At 33.5% G+C, this 16179-nt stretch overlaps 1 protein-coding gene across 2 annotated transcripts in view; it reads left to right on the top strand.

Moving 5' to 3' along the window:
* ARL6 (ADP ribosylation factor like GTPase 6) overlaps positions 1-16179 on the top strand; it is a 45452-nt gene that overhangs the window by 9585 nt on the left and 19688 nt on the right. For both annotated transcript variants that reach the window (XM_047794243.1, XM_047794251.1), the window contains exons 4-5: positions 323-391; positions 4257-4351. In XM_047794243.1, coding sequence (XP_047650199.1) covers positions 323-391; positions 4257-4351 — 164 coding nt within the window. The remainder of the gene's footprint in view (positions 1-322; positions 392-4256; positions 4352-16179) is intronic.

Below are 16179 nucleotides of genomic sequence, written 5' to 3'. Positions count from 1 at the left end.
CTTAGAAAAAGTAATTTGTTGTTTCAGAAGTCCATAAGTGTTAAAATATTAGTACCACAATGTCTGGATTATGCTTCAGAATTTAGAATTTATATAAACTCTGATAACCTCTCTCGCAAAATATTTTTATGATATGTTACTCATTGTAAAATCATATTTATATTCAATAAATTCATTCTATGGTATTTGTATTGAAAGCTGGACCAAATTGAGTGATTTCTCTGATTGAGAACAATATAAAATATTAAGTAAAAGTTACACTTTTAGTAGCTTATAATGTAGCCATGATTTTTTGTTTTATTTGTTTTGTTCTGTTTTGTAGTTTGTCTTTTACTGTGTTTGACATGTCAGGCCAAGGAAGATACAGAAATCTCTGGGAACACTATTATAAGTAAGTATGTGAATGTTTGTTAACTGGATGGTTATATTTTTTATAACAAATAATGATTAGAAATCCAAATGTTACATGGGCTGGATTGCAAATTTTACATAATTTAAATATACTTCCTAATTTAAAAAAAAGTATGATCATACCTCACATTATTTCTCAAATGCTTCAGATCCTTCATGACCCTGGGCCTTCTCTCTGTTTTTAATGTCCTGTTTTACTCTGCCCTTCTGCATCTTAGGTTTAATGACTAATTAATTCTTTTAAGAACCAGCTCAAAAGTCACCTCCCCTATGAAGATTCTACTCTTTACCCAATTGTTCTTGTCCCCAGTGTTTACACAATACTTTGTCAATTAACGTGTCTATAATCATACTTATTATATCATGAAATATAGCTGCCTCTCCAGTGGGATTCTGGACTCCTCAAGGGCAGGGGTTTTTTTATTATTCAAATTATTTCTTCAAGGCCAAGTATGATGCTGGGCATAAAGATCAATAAATACTTATTAAATAAATTTATTTTAAGTAACAGACCTAACAGTTGATCCATTTGTTTTACAAGCAGTTATAATAAGATATTTTTTGGTATGTGCAAACAAGTGCTCACTTAGATTGACAGCTGTCAGGTTTCTAGGATCCAAATATGTTATGCCCTCTCAAGATTTGCATGGTGGTGTTAAAATGAATTCATTTAAACTTCTAGTATGGCTAGAACCCCTTCATTTAAGATCAATGTGACTCATTTCTGGAGTCTGAAACTTACAAACAGGATCACTTCACTAAATGCCCTTTTGTCATTATGATCTCCTGGCTTGAAATGGCATGTAATGAATGCCAGATGAGGTTTTAATTTTCTCATGCTAATTCTTTCATGCTGTTGTGGGAACAAATATTATATCCCTTGGATAAGAACCAGAGGAGATTTGTTCTAGATATTTGTTTTTCAGTGAGTGCTTTAATAGATTGAAGACCCATTTAAATAATATAGATCCAGAGGACCTTTGAGGTAGAAAGCAAAGATTGCTTCAGATTTGAGAACCAATTTGGAGAAGAAGTGGCATGTTTGTGGTATCCTGCATTAAATTCTCTGGGGAAATGTGAAGTGTTTTTGTTTTTGAGGAAACCTGAGTTTTCAGTGTAGGGTTCTTTTTGTTTTTTTGTTGTTTTTTTTTTGTTTGTTTTTTTTTGCCTCTACCAATTAGTTGGTAAATAATTCCTTTATTTAAAAAGTTTATTAACTTTAGATACTTAAAAAAGTAACATTTATTTTAATTACTTCACAGAGAGTATAGTACTACATAGAAAATAGTACTTCATAATAGGAAATCTTCTTCTGATTTTAACTTGTTTTTCTTCAAGATCATTTTAGAAGTTAGTGAATTTAGAAACATTATAGGTATGTTGTAGGTTGAATGATGAATATGAATACTGTTGAGAAATCTACAGTAATAGTACATATACTTCATATATCTCTATACTTTTCTGATTAAGAAAGAACAAGTGCGTTTTAATCTATTAGACTAAAAGAGCTTAAAAAGATTAATTAAGTCTACTATAGGCAAAACAGGCCTCTACTATAGTGAGACATAACATCTTTTTCAGGGTAGTTTATCAATATCTATTAAAATTAAAAATGTTCATACCCTCCAGCCATAATTTTGGCTTTCAGAAAAGTACAGTATGACTAGAACTTCTGGGTAAATATATACGTAAAAGAATGTGTATTGAACATTTTTAATGACTTTTTTTAATATCTCAATTATATAAAGAAAAATATTCTTAATGAAAGTAGGTGCTTATTAGTAGATATGTATAGAGAGAAGTAAATTATTGGTGGAAAATGCACCACACCATTAATAGCAGTTGTTTTGGGAATAATAAGATTATAAAGGAAGTTTGCTTTGTCTTTTATATGATTCTGTAATGCTAATTATTGTGTAATTTTACATGTTACTCTTAGAATATGAAGAAGTAATAAAGCATAAAATATAAGGAGTACATATTTGGAAAGAAGTTAATGTTTGAAAAATATAGATAATACTATTTAAAAAATTGTTTCCCATAAATCTCATTGCTAATAAATTTACCACTGTTGATCTTTTTGGTATGTTTCTTCTGTTTTGAAATAGCTAATGCTGCGAGCCACACGGGAGCAGTAGAAAATTGACAGAACACTGTAAACCAGCTATAATGAAAAAAAAAATTTTAAATATATTAAAAAAAAGAAATAGATAATATATGCTTTACATAATTGAGAAAAGAGCCTTCTAAAGTATGTACCATGTTTTTCAGTTAAAATTCTGTAGTAAGGGTAAATCAGAAAAAACAAAAAGGATGTAACTCTCATAGCTGCCTAATATTTTTCATATTCCTGTGGCAAAATCTGCTTAATTATTTCTCTGTTTCTGGATATAAAGGCTGTTCTCAGTTTTTGAAGGTTATAAACAATTATTCTTATAAACATCTTGCCACATAAATCTTTATCATTGTTAGTTTCCTTAGAATAAATTCCAGAAATAAAATTTCTGTCTCAAAGTAATTGAATGTTTTTAAAGTTCTTGATAGATATCTCCCATTGTACCAGTTTCTATATCCAGTAGTAGTACATGACTGTGATAATTTATATTCATTTTTTTAAATGATAGAAGAAAATGGTATTAAATAGTTGTCTTATTTTGCATATACATGTGATTGCTAATGACATTGAGCTTTGAAATCTTAATTTATGACTGTAATAAGTGCATCACAGAAGATATATAAATGTCCAATAAATATACAAAAATATGTTGAACTTAACTACCTATTAATGAAATACAAAGTAAAATAATATCCTATTAGAATGGTAAAAAATAAGAGCCATGTTGGCAAGGGGGTGGGAAAACTGCTGGTAGTTGTATAAATTGGTAGTGTACTTCTGGAGGGTGATTTGTCAGTTTTTATCTAAAACTTTAAATTTTGTATGTATTCCTAGAAATTTTATTTCTAAGAATGAATACTAGAATATCTAAAAAATTTAATGTTTAGAAGTATTTTTATCCCAAATCTTTCATAGCAGTGAAAATAAGTAACCTATAAAGTCCAACACCAGCAGTTTGATACAATATTTAATGACACATCTATGCAATGGAATACTTTATATCCATTAAAAGAAAGGTGTGAAGGGAATCAGTGATTTTTGAAGGGCGAGTGTGATTTATAAGCAAATGCTTAAACCAGTTCAGTGACTGGTTATCAGCTTAAAATAATTAATTAGAATAAAAGCTTTCTGTAAGTATTGTTTCAGGAGACTATTTCAAACACATTTACATATATGTCTGAGTGCATCTTAAGGTAAAATGTATTTCTCTCTATGGTTATGGCAAAAAATATTTGAGAAAAACTAGTATAGATCTTTAATGTTTCATATAAAAGTAGTTCAAACTATACTGTAAAAAAAAGATCAGGGAAATGTACATGTATATTAGAAAGGCAGTATAAAACAGCAAGATTCCATTTAAGCACAGATATTCATATGTGAATATCCACAAAGAAAATGTTGAAAACAATTTGCATGAAAGTATTAATAATGATTGTATCTGTGTCATAGGATTATGGTTTTACTTGTTATGTTTGAAATTATGAAATGAGTCATTAAATTTACTATATCATGATCCAAATAAAAAAATTATTTTACATGAAATATGACCAACATGATTAATATGTCAATCACTCCTATAAACTAATAAGTAACAGCACCAAAGCCTTTCATGATAAATGGACAAAAGACATAAAGAAATAATACACAGGTTAGGAAATGCAAATGGATAGTAAACATAGAAAAATGTATAAGTTTATCTTTAATTTTTCTCATTCTTTATATTATACAGAGAAGGACAAGCCATTATTTTTGTCATTGATAGTAGTGATAGATTAAGAATGGTTGTGGCCAAAGAAGAACTTGATACTCTTCTGAATCATCCAGGTATGTGTGTGTGTTGTTCATTCAGTAATATATGTGCTTTAGGGTCTGCTTACATAGGATGTTTTGTTCTCTGATGTCAGCAAAAAGTGTCGCTTACACTGAGTGATCTTTATTTAAAATGTTTGAATTTTAAAACAACAATGTAGAATTTATAATATCTTTACTTGCAGTATGAAATATTATTTAAATGTCAAAGCTTTTGCAATTTTTTCTGGTTCTTTGACCTTTATTTCCCTGAAAAAAGAAAAATACCTTTTTTTAAAATTATATAATGTGTGCCAATAGCAAAAAATGTAGACGGAAAAAGAATAAGGAAGAAAGTAAAAATCCATACTTCAAAACATTAAAAAAATTTTGGTTACCTTCTTTTTACATGTATGTGTATGTGTGTAGGTGTAATCACAGTATTTATTACATATTTATTGTGGGAATTCTTTTAAAACAGGCATTTTCTGTTTTTAAATTATTGCCAGCCCCCCAACCTTCTTTTAAGATATCAGTATTAACAGTTTAGTACTTTTTCTTTCATTCCTTTATATATACCATACGATACACACACACACGTATATACACATATACATACAGGTGCCAAAGATATATGCAGTCATCCCTTGGTATCCACAGAACGTTGGTTCTAGGACCCCTGAGGATACCAAAAGCCACAATTGCTCAGTTCCCTATTATAAAATGGTGTAGTATTTGCATAGAACCTACACACATCCTCCCACATACTTTAAATCATCTGCAGATTACTTACAATATCTAACAAAATGTAAATACTGTGTAAATAATGCCAGCACACAGTAAATTCAAGTTTTGCTTTTGAGAATTTTCTGTAATTTTTTCCCCAAAATATTTTCCACCCACAGTTTGAATTTGTGGATGCGGATTCTGTGAATATGGAGAACCAACTGTGTAGGGTTGGAGGCTATGAGGACTGTCATTGTTATTTACTAAAATGGAATTATATTCTGTACACTCTTCTGCATTTTCCTATTCTCAACACTGCATAATGGAAATCCTTTCAAGTCAAATTGCATATGTGTAATTACTCTTTTTAATGATATCTCTTATGCCATACTATGAATGTACCATAGTTTTTTCAGTCATTCACCTATTGATATTCTTTTTTTTTTCCACACCATTAACAGTTTTAGAATATAGAATTCTGCATTTCTACCCTACTCATGCAGAAAAATTTTAAGTGGTCTTTGTGCTAGGACTTTTAGAAAAGGCCTTTTTGAATGTGATTTAAAAAGAGATGTGGATTTGTTGGAGTTCCTGTTGTGGCGCAGTATTTCTACTGAAATTTCTGAATCCAGCTAGTATCCATGAGGATGCGAGTTTGATCCCTGGCTTCGCTCAGTGGGTCGGGTATCTGGCATTGCCGTGAACTGTGTGTGGTGTAGGTCACAGACGCAGCTTGGATCAGGTATTGCCGAGGCTATGGCTGTGACCAGCAGCTGTAGCTCAGATTGAGCTCCTAGCCAGGGAACTTCTGTATGCTATGGTTGCAACCCTAAAAATAAAAAGGAGATGTGGATTTGTTGGAACAGAAATAGTGTGAGGCTTTCTAACAATTCTTGCTGCTTAACCACAATATCTTTGGCATTTTTATTGGACAACCTCAAATTTATGAAAATATTTGGAGGGAAATTATCCAGCCTGTATTTTTTTGAGATAATCAAAGTGAACATTTTATTCTGTGGCCTTTTAACATTTTGAATTCCATTGGATTTCCTTTCAATAAATCCTACAAATACAAAAGTTAGAGACTACAACACTCTAATAGTAGTACATTGAAATGTAAAATTTGAAGTTATTTTTATATTCCTAACTTTTGTCTGATAATAAAATGAAAACAGTAGTTCCCATTGTGGTTCAGTGGGTAAAGAACCCAACATAGTGTCTGTGAGGACGTGGATTCAATCCCTGGCCTCACTCAGTGGATTAAGGATTCAGCACTACCACAAGCTTCAGCGTAGGGTTCAGATGTGACTCAGATCCAGTGTTGTGGTGCTTGTGGTGAAGCCTCAGCTCAGATTTGACCCCTAGCCTGGGAACTTCCATGTGCTGCGAGTGCGGCCATAAAAAGAAGACAAATATTTTGTCACTGCCACCATTCTCGTTTCCAAAATTTTAATAGATTTTTCATTCAGATAGAGATGATTATAAAATACATAGGAGACATAGGGAAAGTAGTAAGGAATAATTGGAATTTTATGAAGTAATTCTTTTTCTTTTGAGTTGCCAAGTCTTGCTTTCTATCAAACAGGGTAGGAATTACCTAACTTTCAGAGATGATTCTTATATTACCTAACCCTTTCAAGTGGCATGATAAATGACAATTGAGGAAAGAATTTTGTATATTTAGTTTGTTTTTTATTTTTTCTCTTTTTGCCACCCTGCAACACATGAAGTTCCCAGGCCAGGGATCAGATCCAAACCACAGTTGCAACTTATACCTGCAGCAGTGCCAGAGGCTTCTTAACCTGCTATGCAGGGCTGGGGATTGAACCTGTATCCTGGCACTGCAGATACACCCCAATTCCATTGCATCACAGCAGGAACTCCTATATTTAGTTTTTTAAGGAACCTCCATATTGTTTTCCATAGTGGTTATGCCAGCGTACATTCCCACCAACAGTATAGGAGGGTTCTCTTTTCTCTACACCCTCTTTAGCATTTATTGCTTGTAAAATTTTTGATGATGGCCATTCTCACGGTGTGAGGTGATTCTTCACTGTAGTTTTGATTTGCATGTCTCTAATAATTAGTAGTATTGAGCATCTTTCCATGTGCTTTTTGGCCATCTGTCTGTCTTCTTTGGAGAAATGTCTGTTTAGATATTTTTACCATTTTTTGATTGGATTTTTTGATATAAAGCTGTTTGAGATACTTGTGTATTATATGGAGATTAATCCCTAGTTAGTCTCTTCATTTGCAAAGATTTTCTCCCATTCCATGGTTGTCTTTTCATTTTGTTAATGATTTCCTTTGCTTTTAAGTGTAATTATGTCCCATTTGTTTATTTTTATTTTTAATTTTTTGGCCACACCCATGGCATATGGAAGTTCTTGGGCCAGGGATTGAATCTGAGCCAACTGTGACCTGTGCCACAGCTGCAGCAACATCAGATCCTTAACCCACTGCACCAGGCAGGCCGGGAATTGAACCTGCCCCTCTGCAGTAACCCAGGCTGCTGTAGTCATATTCTTAACCCACTGTCCCACAGTGGGAACTCCCCCATTTGTTTATTTTTGTTTTTATTTTCATCACTCTAGGGATTGGATCCAAAAGTATATTGCTGTAATTTATGTCAAAGAGTGTTCTGCCTATGTTTTGCTTGAAGAGTTTTATAGTATCTGGTCTTATGTTTAGATCTTTAATCCATTTTGAGTTTATTTTTGTGTGTGGTATAAGAGAACATTCTAATTTCATTCTGTTAAATGTAGCTGTCCAGTTTTCTCAGTAGCATTTATTGAAGAGACTGTCTTTTCTCCATTGTATATCCTAGCCTCCTTTGTCACAAATTAATTGACCATATGTGCATGGATTAATTTCTTGGCTTTCTGTGCTGTTCCACTGATCTTTATTTCTGTTTTTGTGCCCATACCATCCTGTTTTTGTTTTTATTTTTGTCTTTTGGGGGCTGCACCCGTGGCATGTGGAGGTACCCAGGCTAGGGGCTGAATCAGAGCTGTAGCTGCTGGCCTACGTCACAGCCACAGCAGCACCAGATCCGAGACGTCTGCAACTTATACCACAGCTTATGGCAACACCAGGTCCTTTACCCACTGAGCAAGGCCAGAAATTGAACCTGCGTTCTCATAGGTACTAGACAGATTCTTTTCTGCTGAGCTACGATGGGAACTCCCATGTACCATACAGTTTTGATGACTGTAGCTTTTGTAGTATAGTCTGAAGTCAGGGACATGATTATTCCAGCTCTGTTTTTCTTTGTTAAGATTGCTTCAGAGTCTTTTGTATTTCCATAGACATTTAAAAATTTTTTGTTCTAGTTCTGTGCAAAATGCCATAGGTAATTTTATAGAGATTGCACTGAATCTATAGATTATTTAAGTAGTATAGTCATTTTGATGGCACTGATTCTTCTCCCAGCCTATTTATGTGACTTTTTCCCTTTTAAAAACTTAGCAGTTTTTTATCTGGGCTGAGAAGGTATTTTTAATTCTACATTTCTGTTTTGATAATCTTTGCACTTTCTCCCCAAATAGTGTTGTGGTATTGACTAAAAAATGAAATACTTCCTCTAAAATCTGCTTTAAATACAGTGGGAACCTTTGTTTCCTTAACTGAAGCCTTGTCCATATATATTTACATACATCCTAATGCATTTATTTTATAAAATAGATTCCCAAAGGAGGGATTTCTCAGCTGAAGTATATATGAACATTTTCTTAAATTGAAATATAAATTGTAATGCAGTGAAATGCTCAGATCTTAAGTATATAGTTCCGTGATTTTGACAAATGCATTCATACACTCAAGTAACTACACTTACAGTCAAGAAAAAACATTTTTATTCCCCAAAAAGTTCTCTCATGCCCCTTTCCAGTCAACACCCCACACCTGGAGCTCAGGAACTACTAATATGATTTTGAACATCAAATTAATTTTACCTATTCTACAATCTCATATAAATGGGGAAAAGGTATATATATTTTTGTGCCTAGGTTTTTTTCCTTTGACATAGTGTTTTGGGAAATCCCTCGTGTATATATCACTTCTTGACTCCTTTAGCTTGCTACATAATATTCTATTAGATGAATATGCCACAGTTTGTTTATCTAGTCTCTTATTGATCAGGACTGTTTCTGGTTTTAGTACAATTATTTTCATTTCTTTTTCTTTTTCTTCTTTTTTTTTTTTTTAGGGCAGTACCTGTGGCATATGGAAGTTCCCAGGCTAGAGGTCAAATTGGAGCTACAGCTGCTGGCCTATGCCATAGCCACAGCAATACCAGATTTGAGCCATATTTGCAACCTATGCCACAGCTTGCAACAATTCGGGATCCTTAACCCAGTAGGCAAGGCCAGGGATTGAGCCTGCATCCTCATGGACACTAGTCAGATTCTGAGCCACAACAGGAACTCCTGGCTTAGGGCAATTATGAATGAAAGCTGGCATGAACATTTTTTTTGAGATATAAATTGACATGATATTAAATCAGTTTCAAGTATACAACATAAAGATTTGATATTTGCATGTACAGTTGGCCCTAAAAGAACTGGGATTTGAACTGCACAGATCTATTTATATGCTAATGTTTTTTCAATGAGTGCTACCCGATCCGAGGATGGTTGAATCCACAGATGTGGAACTGCATATACAGAAGGCCGACAATGAAGTTATTCCCAGGTTTTTGACTTTTCAGGAATTGATGCCCCAACCTCCACATTGTTCAAGGATCAACTGTATTATGCAGTGATCACCACAGTAAATTTAGTTGATATCCATCACAACACATAGAATTTTTTTCATGTGATAGGAACTTCTAAGAGCTGCTCTGAGCAACTTTAAAATACTTAATACAGTATTATTAACTGTAGTCATCATTCTGTACAACATATCTCATGAATTATTTTAAAACTGGAAGTTTGAACTTTTTGACCCTTTTCACCCATTTCGAGCTCCCTCAAACTCCAGCTGTGCTGGCAACAACCAGTTTATTTTCTGTATCTATAAGTTTATTGTATTTTGTGGTTTTTTAAATTACACATATAGGTACAATCATATGGTTTTTGCCATTTATGTCAAAGAGTATTCTGCCTTTGTGCTCTTTAGGAGCTTTATGGTTTCAGGTAGTTTTTAATCCATTTTGAGTTTATTTTTTTGTATATGGTATTAGAGCATGTTCTAATTTCATTCTTTTACATGTAGCTGTCCAGTTTTCCTAGCACCACTTGTTGAAGAGACTGTCTTTTTCCCCATAGTGTATTATTGCCTCTGTTGTAGATTAAATGACTGTTATTGCGTGAGTTTATTCCTAGGCTCTCTGTTCTTTTCCATTGATCTATTTGTCTGTTTTTGTGCCAGGAGCATACTGCTTTGTTGATAGTAGCTTTGTAGAATAGTCTGAAATCAGAGACATGATTTCTCCAGTTTTGTTCTTTCTCAAGATTGTTTTATTTGGAGTCTTTTCAGATTCTATACAAATTTAAAAATTATTTGTTCTGGTTTTGTAAAAAGTGTCATTTGTTTTTTGATAGGAATTGAGCTGAATCTGTAGATTGCCTTGGGTAGTATGGTCATTTTAACAATATAGAGTCTTCCAATTCAAGAATATGGTATATCTTTTCCATCTGTTTGTATTATCATCAATTTCTTTCATCAGTGTCTTATACTTTTCAGAGTAAAGGTCTTTCACCTCCTTAGGTAGGTTTATTCCTGGGTATTTTATTCTTTTTGATGCAGTTGTAAATGGGATTGTTTCCTTAATTTCTCTTTCTGATAGTTCATTTTTAGTGTATAGAAATGCAACAGATTTCTGTATATTAATTTTGTATCCTGAAACATCACTGAATTCATTAATGAGCTCTGTTAGTTTTTTGGTGTAATCTTTAGGATTTTCCATATGTAGGATTATGTCATCTACAAAGGGTGAAAATTTTACTTCTTCCTTTCTAGTTTGGATTCCTTTTATTTCTTTTTCTTGTCTGATTGCTTTGGGTAAGACTTCCAATATAATTTTGAATAAAGGTTATAAGAGTGGGCATCCTTGTCTTGCTCCTGATCTTGGAGAAAATGCTTTCAGCTTTTCACCATTGAGTATGATGTTAGCTGTGGGCTTGTCATTTATGGCCTTTATTATGTTGAGGTATGTTCCCTCTATACCCACTTTCTAGAGTTTTTTTAAATGGTTAATAAATGTTGAATTTTTTCAAAAGCTTTTTCTGCATCTACTGAGATGATCATACAGTTTTTATACTTCAGTTTGTTAATGTGGTATATTACAATGGTTAATTTGCCGATACTGAATAACCCTTGCATCCCTGAGATGAATCCTGCTTGACATGGTGTATGATCCTTTTGATATATTGCTGGATTTGGTTTGCTAATATCTTGTTAAGGATTTTTATATCTGTATTCATCAGTGGTGTTGGCCTGTAATTTTCTTTTTTATGTGATGTTTTTGTCTGCTTTTGGTACCAGAGTGGTGCTGGCCTTCTAGAATGAATTTATAAGCATTCTTTCCTCTGCAAATTTTGGAATAGTTTTAGAAGGCTGTTAACTCTTCTCTAAATATTTGGCAGAATTCACCTGTGAAGCCATCTGCTCCTAGACTTATGTTTGTTGGGAGTTTTGGTTTTTTGGTTTTTTTGTTTTGTTTTGTTTTGTTTTGTTTTGTTTTTACTACTGATTGAATTTCATTATTGGTAATTGATCTATTCATATCTTCTGTTTCTTCCTGGTTCAGTATTCAAAGACTGTACACTTCCAGGAATCTGTCCATTTCTTCTAGATTGTCCATTTTCTTTTTTTTTTTTTTTTTTGTCTTTTACGGCCATACCCATGCATATGGAGGTTCCCAGGCTAGAGGTTGAATTGGAGCTGTAGCCACCACCCTATGCCACAGCCACAGCCACATCAGATCCGAGCCATGTCTGTGGCCTACACCACAGCTCACGGCAACACTGGATCCTTAACCCACTGAGCAAGGCCAGGTATTGAACCTGCAACCTCATGGTTCCTAGTTGGATTCATTCATTAACCACTGAGCCACGACAGGGACGCCCTGTCCATTTTATTGACATGTAGTTGTTTGTAGTGGTCTCTTATTTGTCCATTTCTTCTAGATTGTCCATTTTATTGACATATAGTTGTTTATAGTGGTCCCTATGATGCTTTGTATTTCTCTAGTGTCAGTTGTGACATCTCCATTTTCACTTGTGATCTAATTGACTGGGGGTTCTCCTTTTTTTCCTTGATGAGTCTTACTAAATGCCTATCAATTTTTTTCATCTTTTCAAAGAACCAGCTCTTAGTTTCATTGATCTTTTCTATTTTTTTATCTTTTATTTATTTCTGCTATAATCTTTATGATTGCTTCCCTTCTACTAACTGTAGGTTTTGTTTGTTCTTTTTTGAACTCCTTTAGATATAACGTTATGTTTTTTATTTGAGTTTTTTTTCCTGAGGTAAACTTGTCATATAAACTTTCTTCTTAAAAGTGCTTTTACTGTGTCACATAGATATTGGATTTTTATGTTCTCATTTTAATTTTTCTACAGGTATTCTTTTATTTCCTCTTTGATTCCTTCAGTGATCCTTCACCTGTTTAGTAGCATAATGGTTACTTGCCATATGTTTGTGGTTTTAGTTATACTTTTTTTCCTTGAATTTGATTTCCTAATCTCATAGCATTATCGTTGGAACAGATGCTTGATATGATTTAACTTTTCAGCAATTTATAGAGGTCTAGCATATGATCTATCCTGGAGAATGCTTCATGTGCACTTGAAAAGAATTGTATTTTAATGCTTTTGAATGGAATTATGTATGTTATATATATAATATTTATATCATATATGTATACACACACACACACACACACACAAAGTTCATTTGATCTATAGTGTCATTTAAGGCTTTTGTTTCCTTACTGATTTTCTGAATGAATAATCTATCCATTGATATAAGTAGAGTGTTAGAGATTCCTGCTATTGTTGTGTTACTGTGAATTTTTATCTTTATGTCTGTTAATATTTTCTGTATTTACATAGGTGCTTCTGTGTTGGGTGCATATATATTTTCAGTTGTTATATCTTCTAGGATTGATCCCCTGATCATAACGTAATGTCCTTTTTTGCCTCTTATGACAGACTTTATCTTGAAGTCTATTTTATCTGATATAAATATTGCTTCCCTGGCTTTCTGTGATTTCCATTTGTGTGGAATACCTTTTTCCATCACCTCACTTTCATTCTGTGAATGTCTTTAGATTTGAAGTGAGTCTCTTGTAGGCAGCATATGTATAGGTCTTGTTTTGGTATCCATGCAGCTGCTCTGTATCTTTCGACTGGTGTATTTAATCCTTTTACATTTAAAGTCATTATTGTTATTTATGTTCTTATTTCTATTTTATTAAATGTTTTGAGTTGTCTTCCTAGGTCTTTTTTTTTTTTTGTCTTTCCCTCTTTTGTTTTCCTTTTTTTTTTTTTTTTTTTTTTTGTCTTTTTAGGGCCATACCCATGGCATATGGAGGTTACCAGGCTAGGGGTCGAATCAGAGCTGTAGCTGCTGGCCTACACTACAGTTACAGCAATGCCAGATCCAAGCCACATCTGTGACCTACAACACAGCCCATGGCACCACCTGATCTTTAACCCACTTAGTGAGGCCAGGGATCAAACCTGTGTCCTCATGCTTACTAGTCAGATTTGTTTCCACTGAGCTATGACGGGAACTCCTGTTTTCCTGTAATTTGATGGATATCTTTAGTGTTTTGGATTTCTTTTTCTTCTTTGTATATAAATGTATTATAGATTTTTGAATTGTGATTACATGAGGTTTATATGTACCTATATATATGATTGTTTTAAGTTGCTTATCCTTTAGTTTCAAATGCATTTTAACATTCCTGCATTTGTATTCTCCTTCCCTCATGATCACTGTTATTAATATCATATTTTGCGTCTAACTGTTTTGTGTTTCTTTTAACTTGTTATTGTGGATATAGATGATTTTATTACTTTTGACTTTTAATCTTCCTACTACCTTTTTGCATGGATGACTTCTTGTCTTTACTCTATGTTTGCCTTTCCAATTTTTCTCTTCATGATTTTTATATTGCTCATTGTTTTCTTTTTCACTTTGAGAAGTTCTGTTAATATTTCTTATACAATTGGTTTGGCAGTACCGAACTCTTTTAGCCTTTTGCTTATCTGTAAAGCTTTTAATTTCTCCATCAAACCTGAATGAGAGCCTTGCTGGGTAGATTATTCTTCGTTGTAGGTTTCTCACTTAAAAATCATGCCACTCCTTTCTGGCCTGCAGTTTCTGCTGAAAAGTCAGGTGGTAGCCTTATGGTATTTGCCTTGTATATTACTTGTTGCTTTTCCCTTGCTGTTTTTAATATTCTCTCCTTAGCCTTAATTTTTTACCATTTTAATTTCACTGGCTTAGTGCGTTCCTCTTTGGGCTCATCCTATATGGGACTCTGTGCACTTCCTGGACTTGAATGCCTCTTTCCTTTACGAGATTAGGGAAATTTTCAGTAATTATATCTTCAAATTTGTTCTCTGGTGCTTTCTCTCTCTTCTACTTGTGGCACCCCTATAATGCAAATACTGGTGTGCTTGATGATGCCCCAGAGGTTTCTTAAACTCTAAACCCATTTCTTTCTTTTTTCCTTTCTTTTTTTTTAAATATTTTTATAGTTAATTTGCAATGTTCTATCAATTTTTGCTGTACAGAAAAGCAACTCAGTTATACATACATATATAAATACACACTCTTTTTCTCACATTATCCTCCATCATGTTCCATCGCAATGTGATTTGTTCGAGTGATTGGTTATAGTTCCCTGTGCTACACAGGAGGAACTCATTGCATATCTGCTCCAAATGCTATAGGTTGCATTTACTAACCCCATACTCCCAGTTCATCCCACTCCCTCCCCCTTCGCAACTACAAGTCTGTTCTCCAAATCCATGAGTTTTTTTCTTTTCTATAGACAGGTTCATTTGTGCCATATATTAGATTCCAGATATAAGTGATATCATATGGTATTTGTCTTCCTCTTTCTGACTTACTTCACTTAGTATAAGAATGTTTAGTTCCATCCATGTTGCTTCAAGTGGCATTATTTTCTTTTTTATTACGGAGTAGTATTCCACTGTGTATATGTACCACATCTTTGTAATCCATTCATCTGTTGATGGATGTTTAAGTTGTTTCCTTGTCTTGGCTATTGTGAATAGTACTTCAATGAACATAGGGGTACATGTATCTTTTTCAATGAAAGTTTTGTCCAGATATGCCCAGAAGTGGGGTTTCTGGATCATATGGTAGTTCTATATTTAGCTTTCTGAGATACCTCCATACTGTTCTCCATAGTGGCTCTACCAGTTTATATTCACGCCAACAGTGTAGGAGGGGTCCCCTTTCTCCACACCCTCTCCATTGTTTGTTATTTGTGCACTTACTAATGATGGCCATTCTGACTGGTTTGAGGTGGTACTTCATTGTAGTTTTGATTTCTAGTTCTCTAATAATTAGTGAAGTTGAGCATTTTTTCATGTCTGTTGGCTATCTGTATGTGTTCTTTGGAGAGATGTCTATTCAGGTCTTCTGCCCATTTTTCAATTGGGTTGTGGTTTTTGTTGTTTTGTTTTTGCTGTTGAAGTGTGTCAGTTGTGTTTATATTTTGGAATTAGGCGCTTGTTGGTTGCTTCATTTGAAACTATTTTCTCCCATTCCATAGGTTCTTTTTTTTTTTTTTAATGTGCCAAAATTTGTAGGTTTGATTAGGTCCCATGGGTTTATTTTTGTTTTTATTTCTATTGCCTTGGGAGACTGAAAAAACATTTGTGTGATTTATGTTAGAAAATGTTTTGCCTATGTTCTCTTCTAGGAGTTTTAGGATGCCTTGTCTTATGTTTAAGTCTTTAAGCCATTTTGAGTTTATTTTTGTGTGTGGTATGAGAGTGTGTTCTAATTTCATTAATTTATATGCATCTGTTAGTTTTCTCTGCACCACTTGCAAAAGAGACTGTCTTTTCTCCATTTTATATTCTTGCCTCCTTTGTTGAAATTTGATTGACCATACATAGGTGTCTGGGTTTATTTCTGAGTTCTCTGTT

This window comes from Phacochoerus africanus, chromosome 1 (genome assembly GCF_016906955.1).
Source record: "Phacochoerus africanus isolate WHEZ1 chromosome 1, ROS_Pafr_v1, whole genome shotgun sequence".
Classification (NCBI taxonomy): domain Eukaryota; kingdom Metazoa; phylum Chordata; class Mammalia; order Artiodactyla; family Suidae; genus Phacochoerus; species Phacochoerus africanus.
This window is presented reverse-complemented; position numbering and strand designations above follow the sequence as displayed.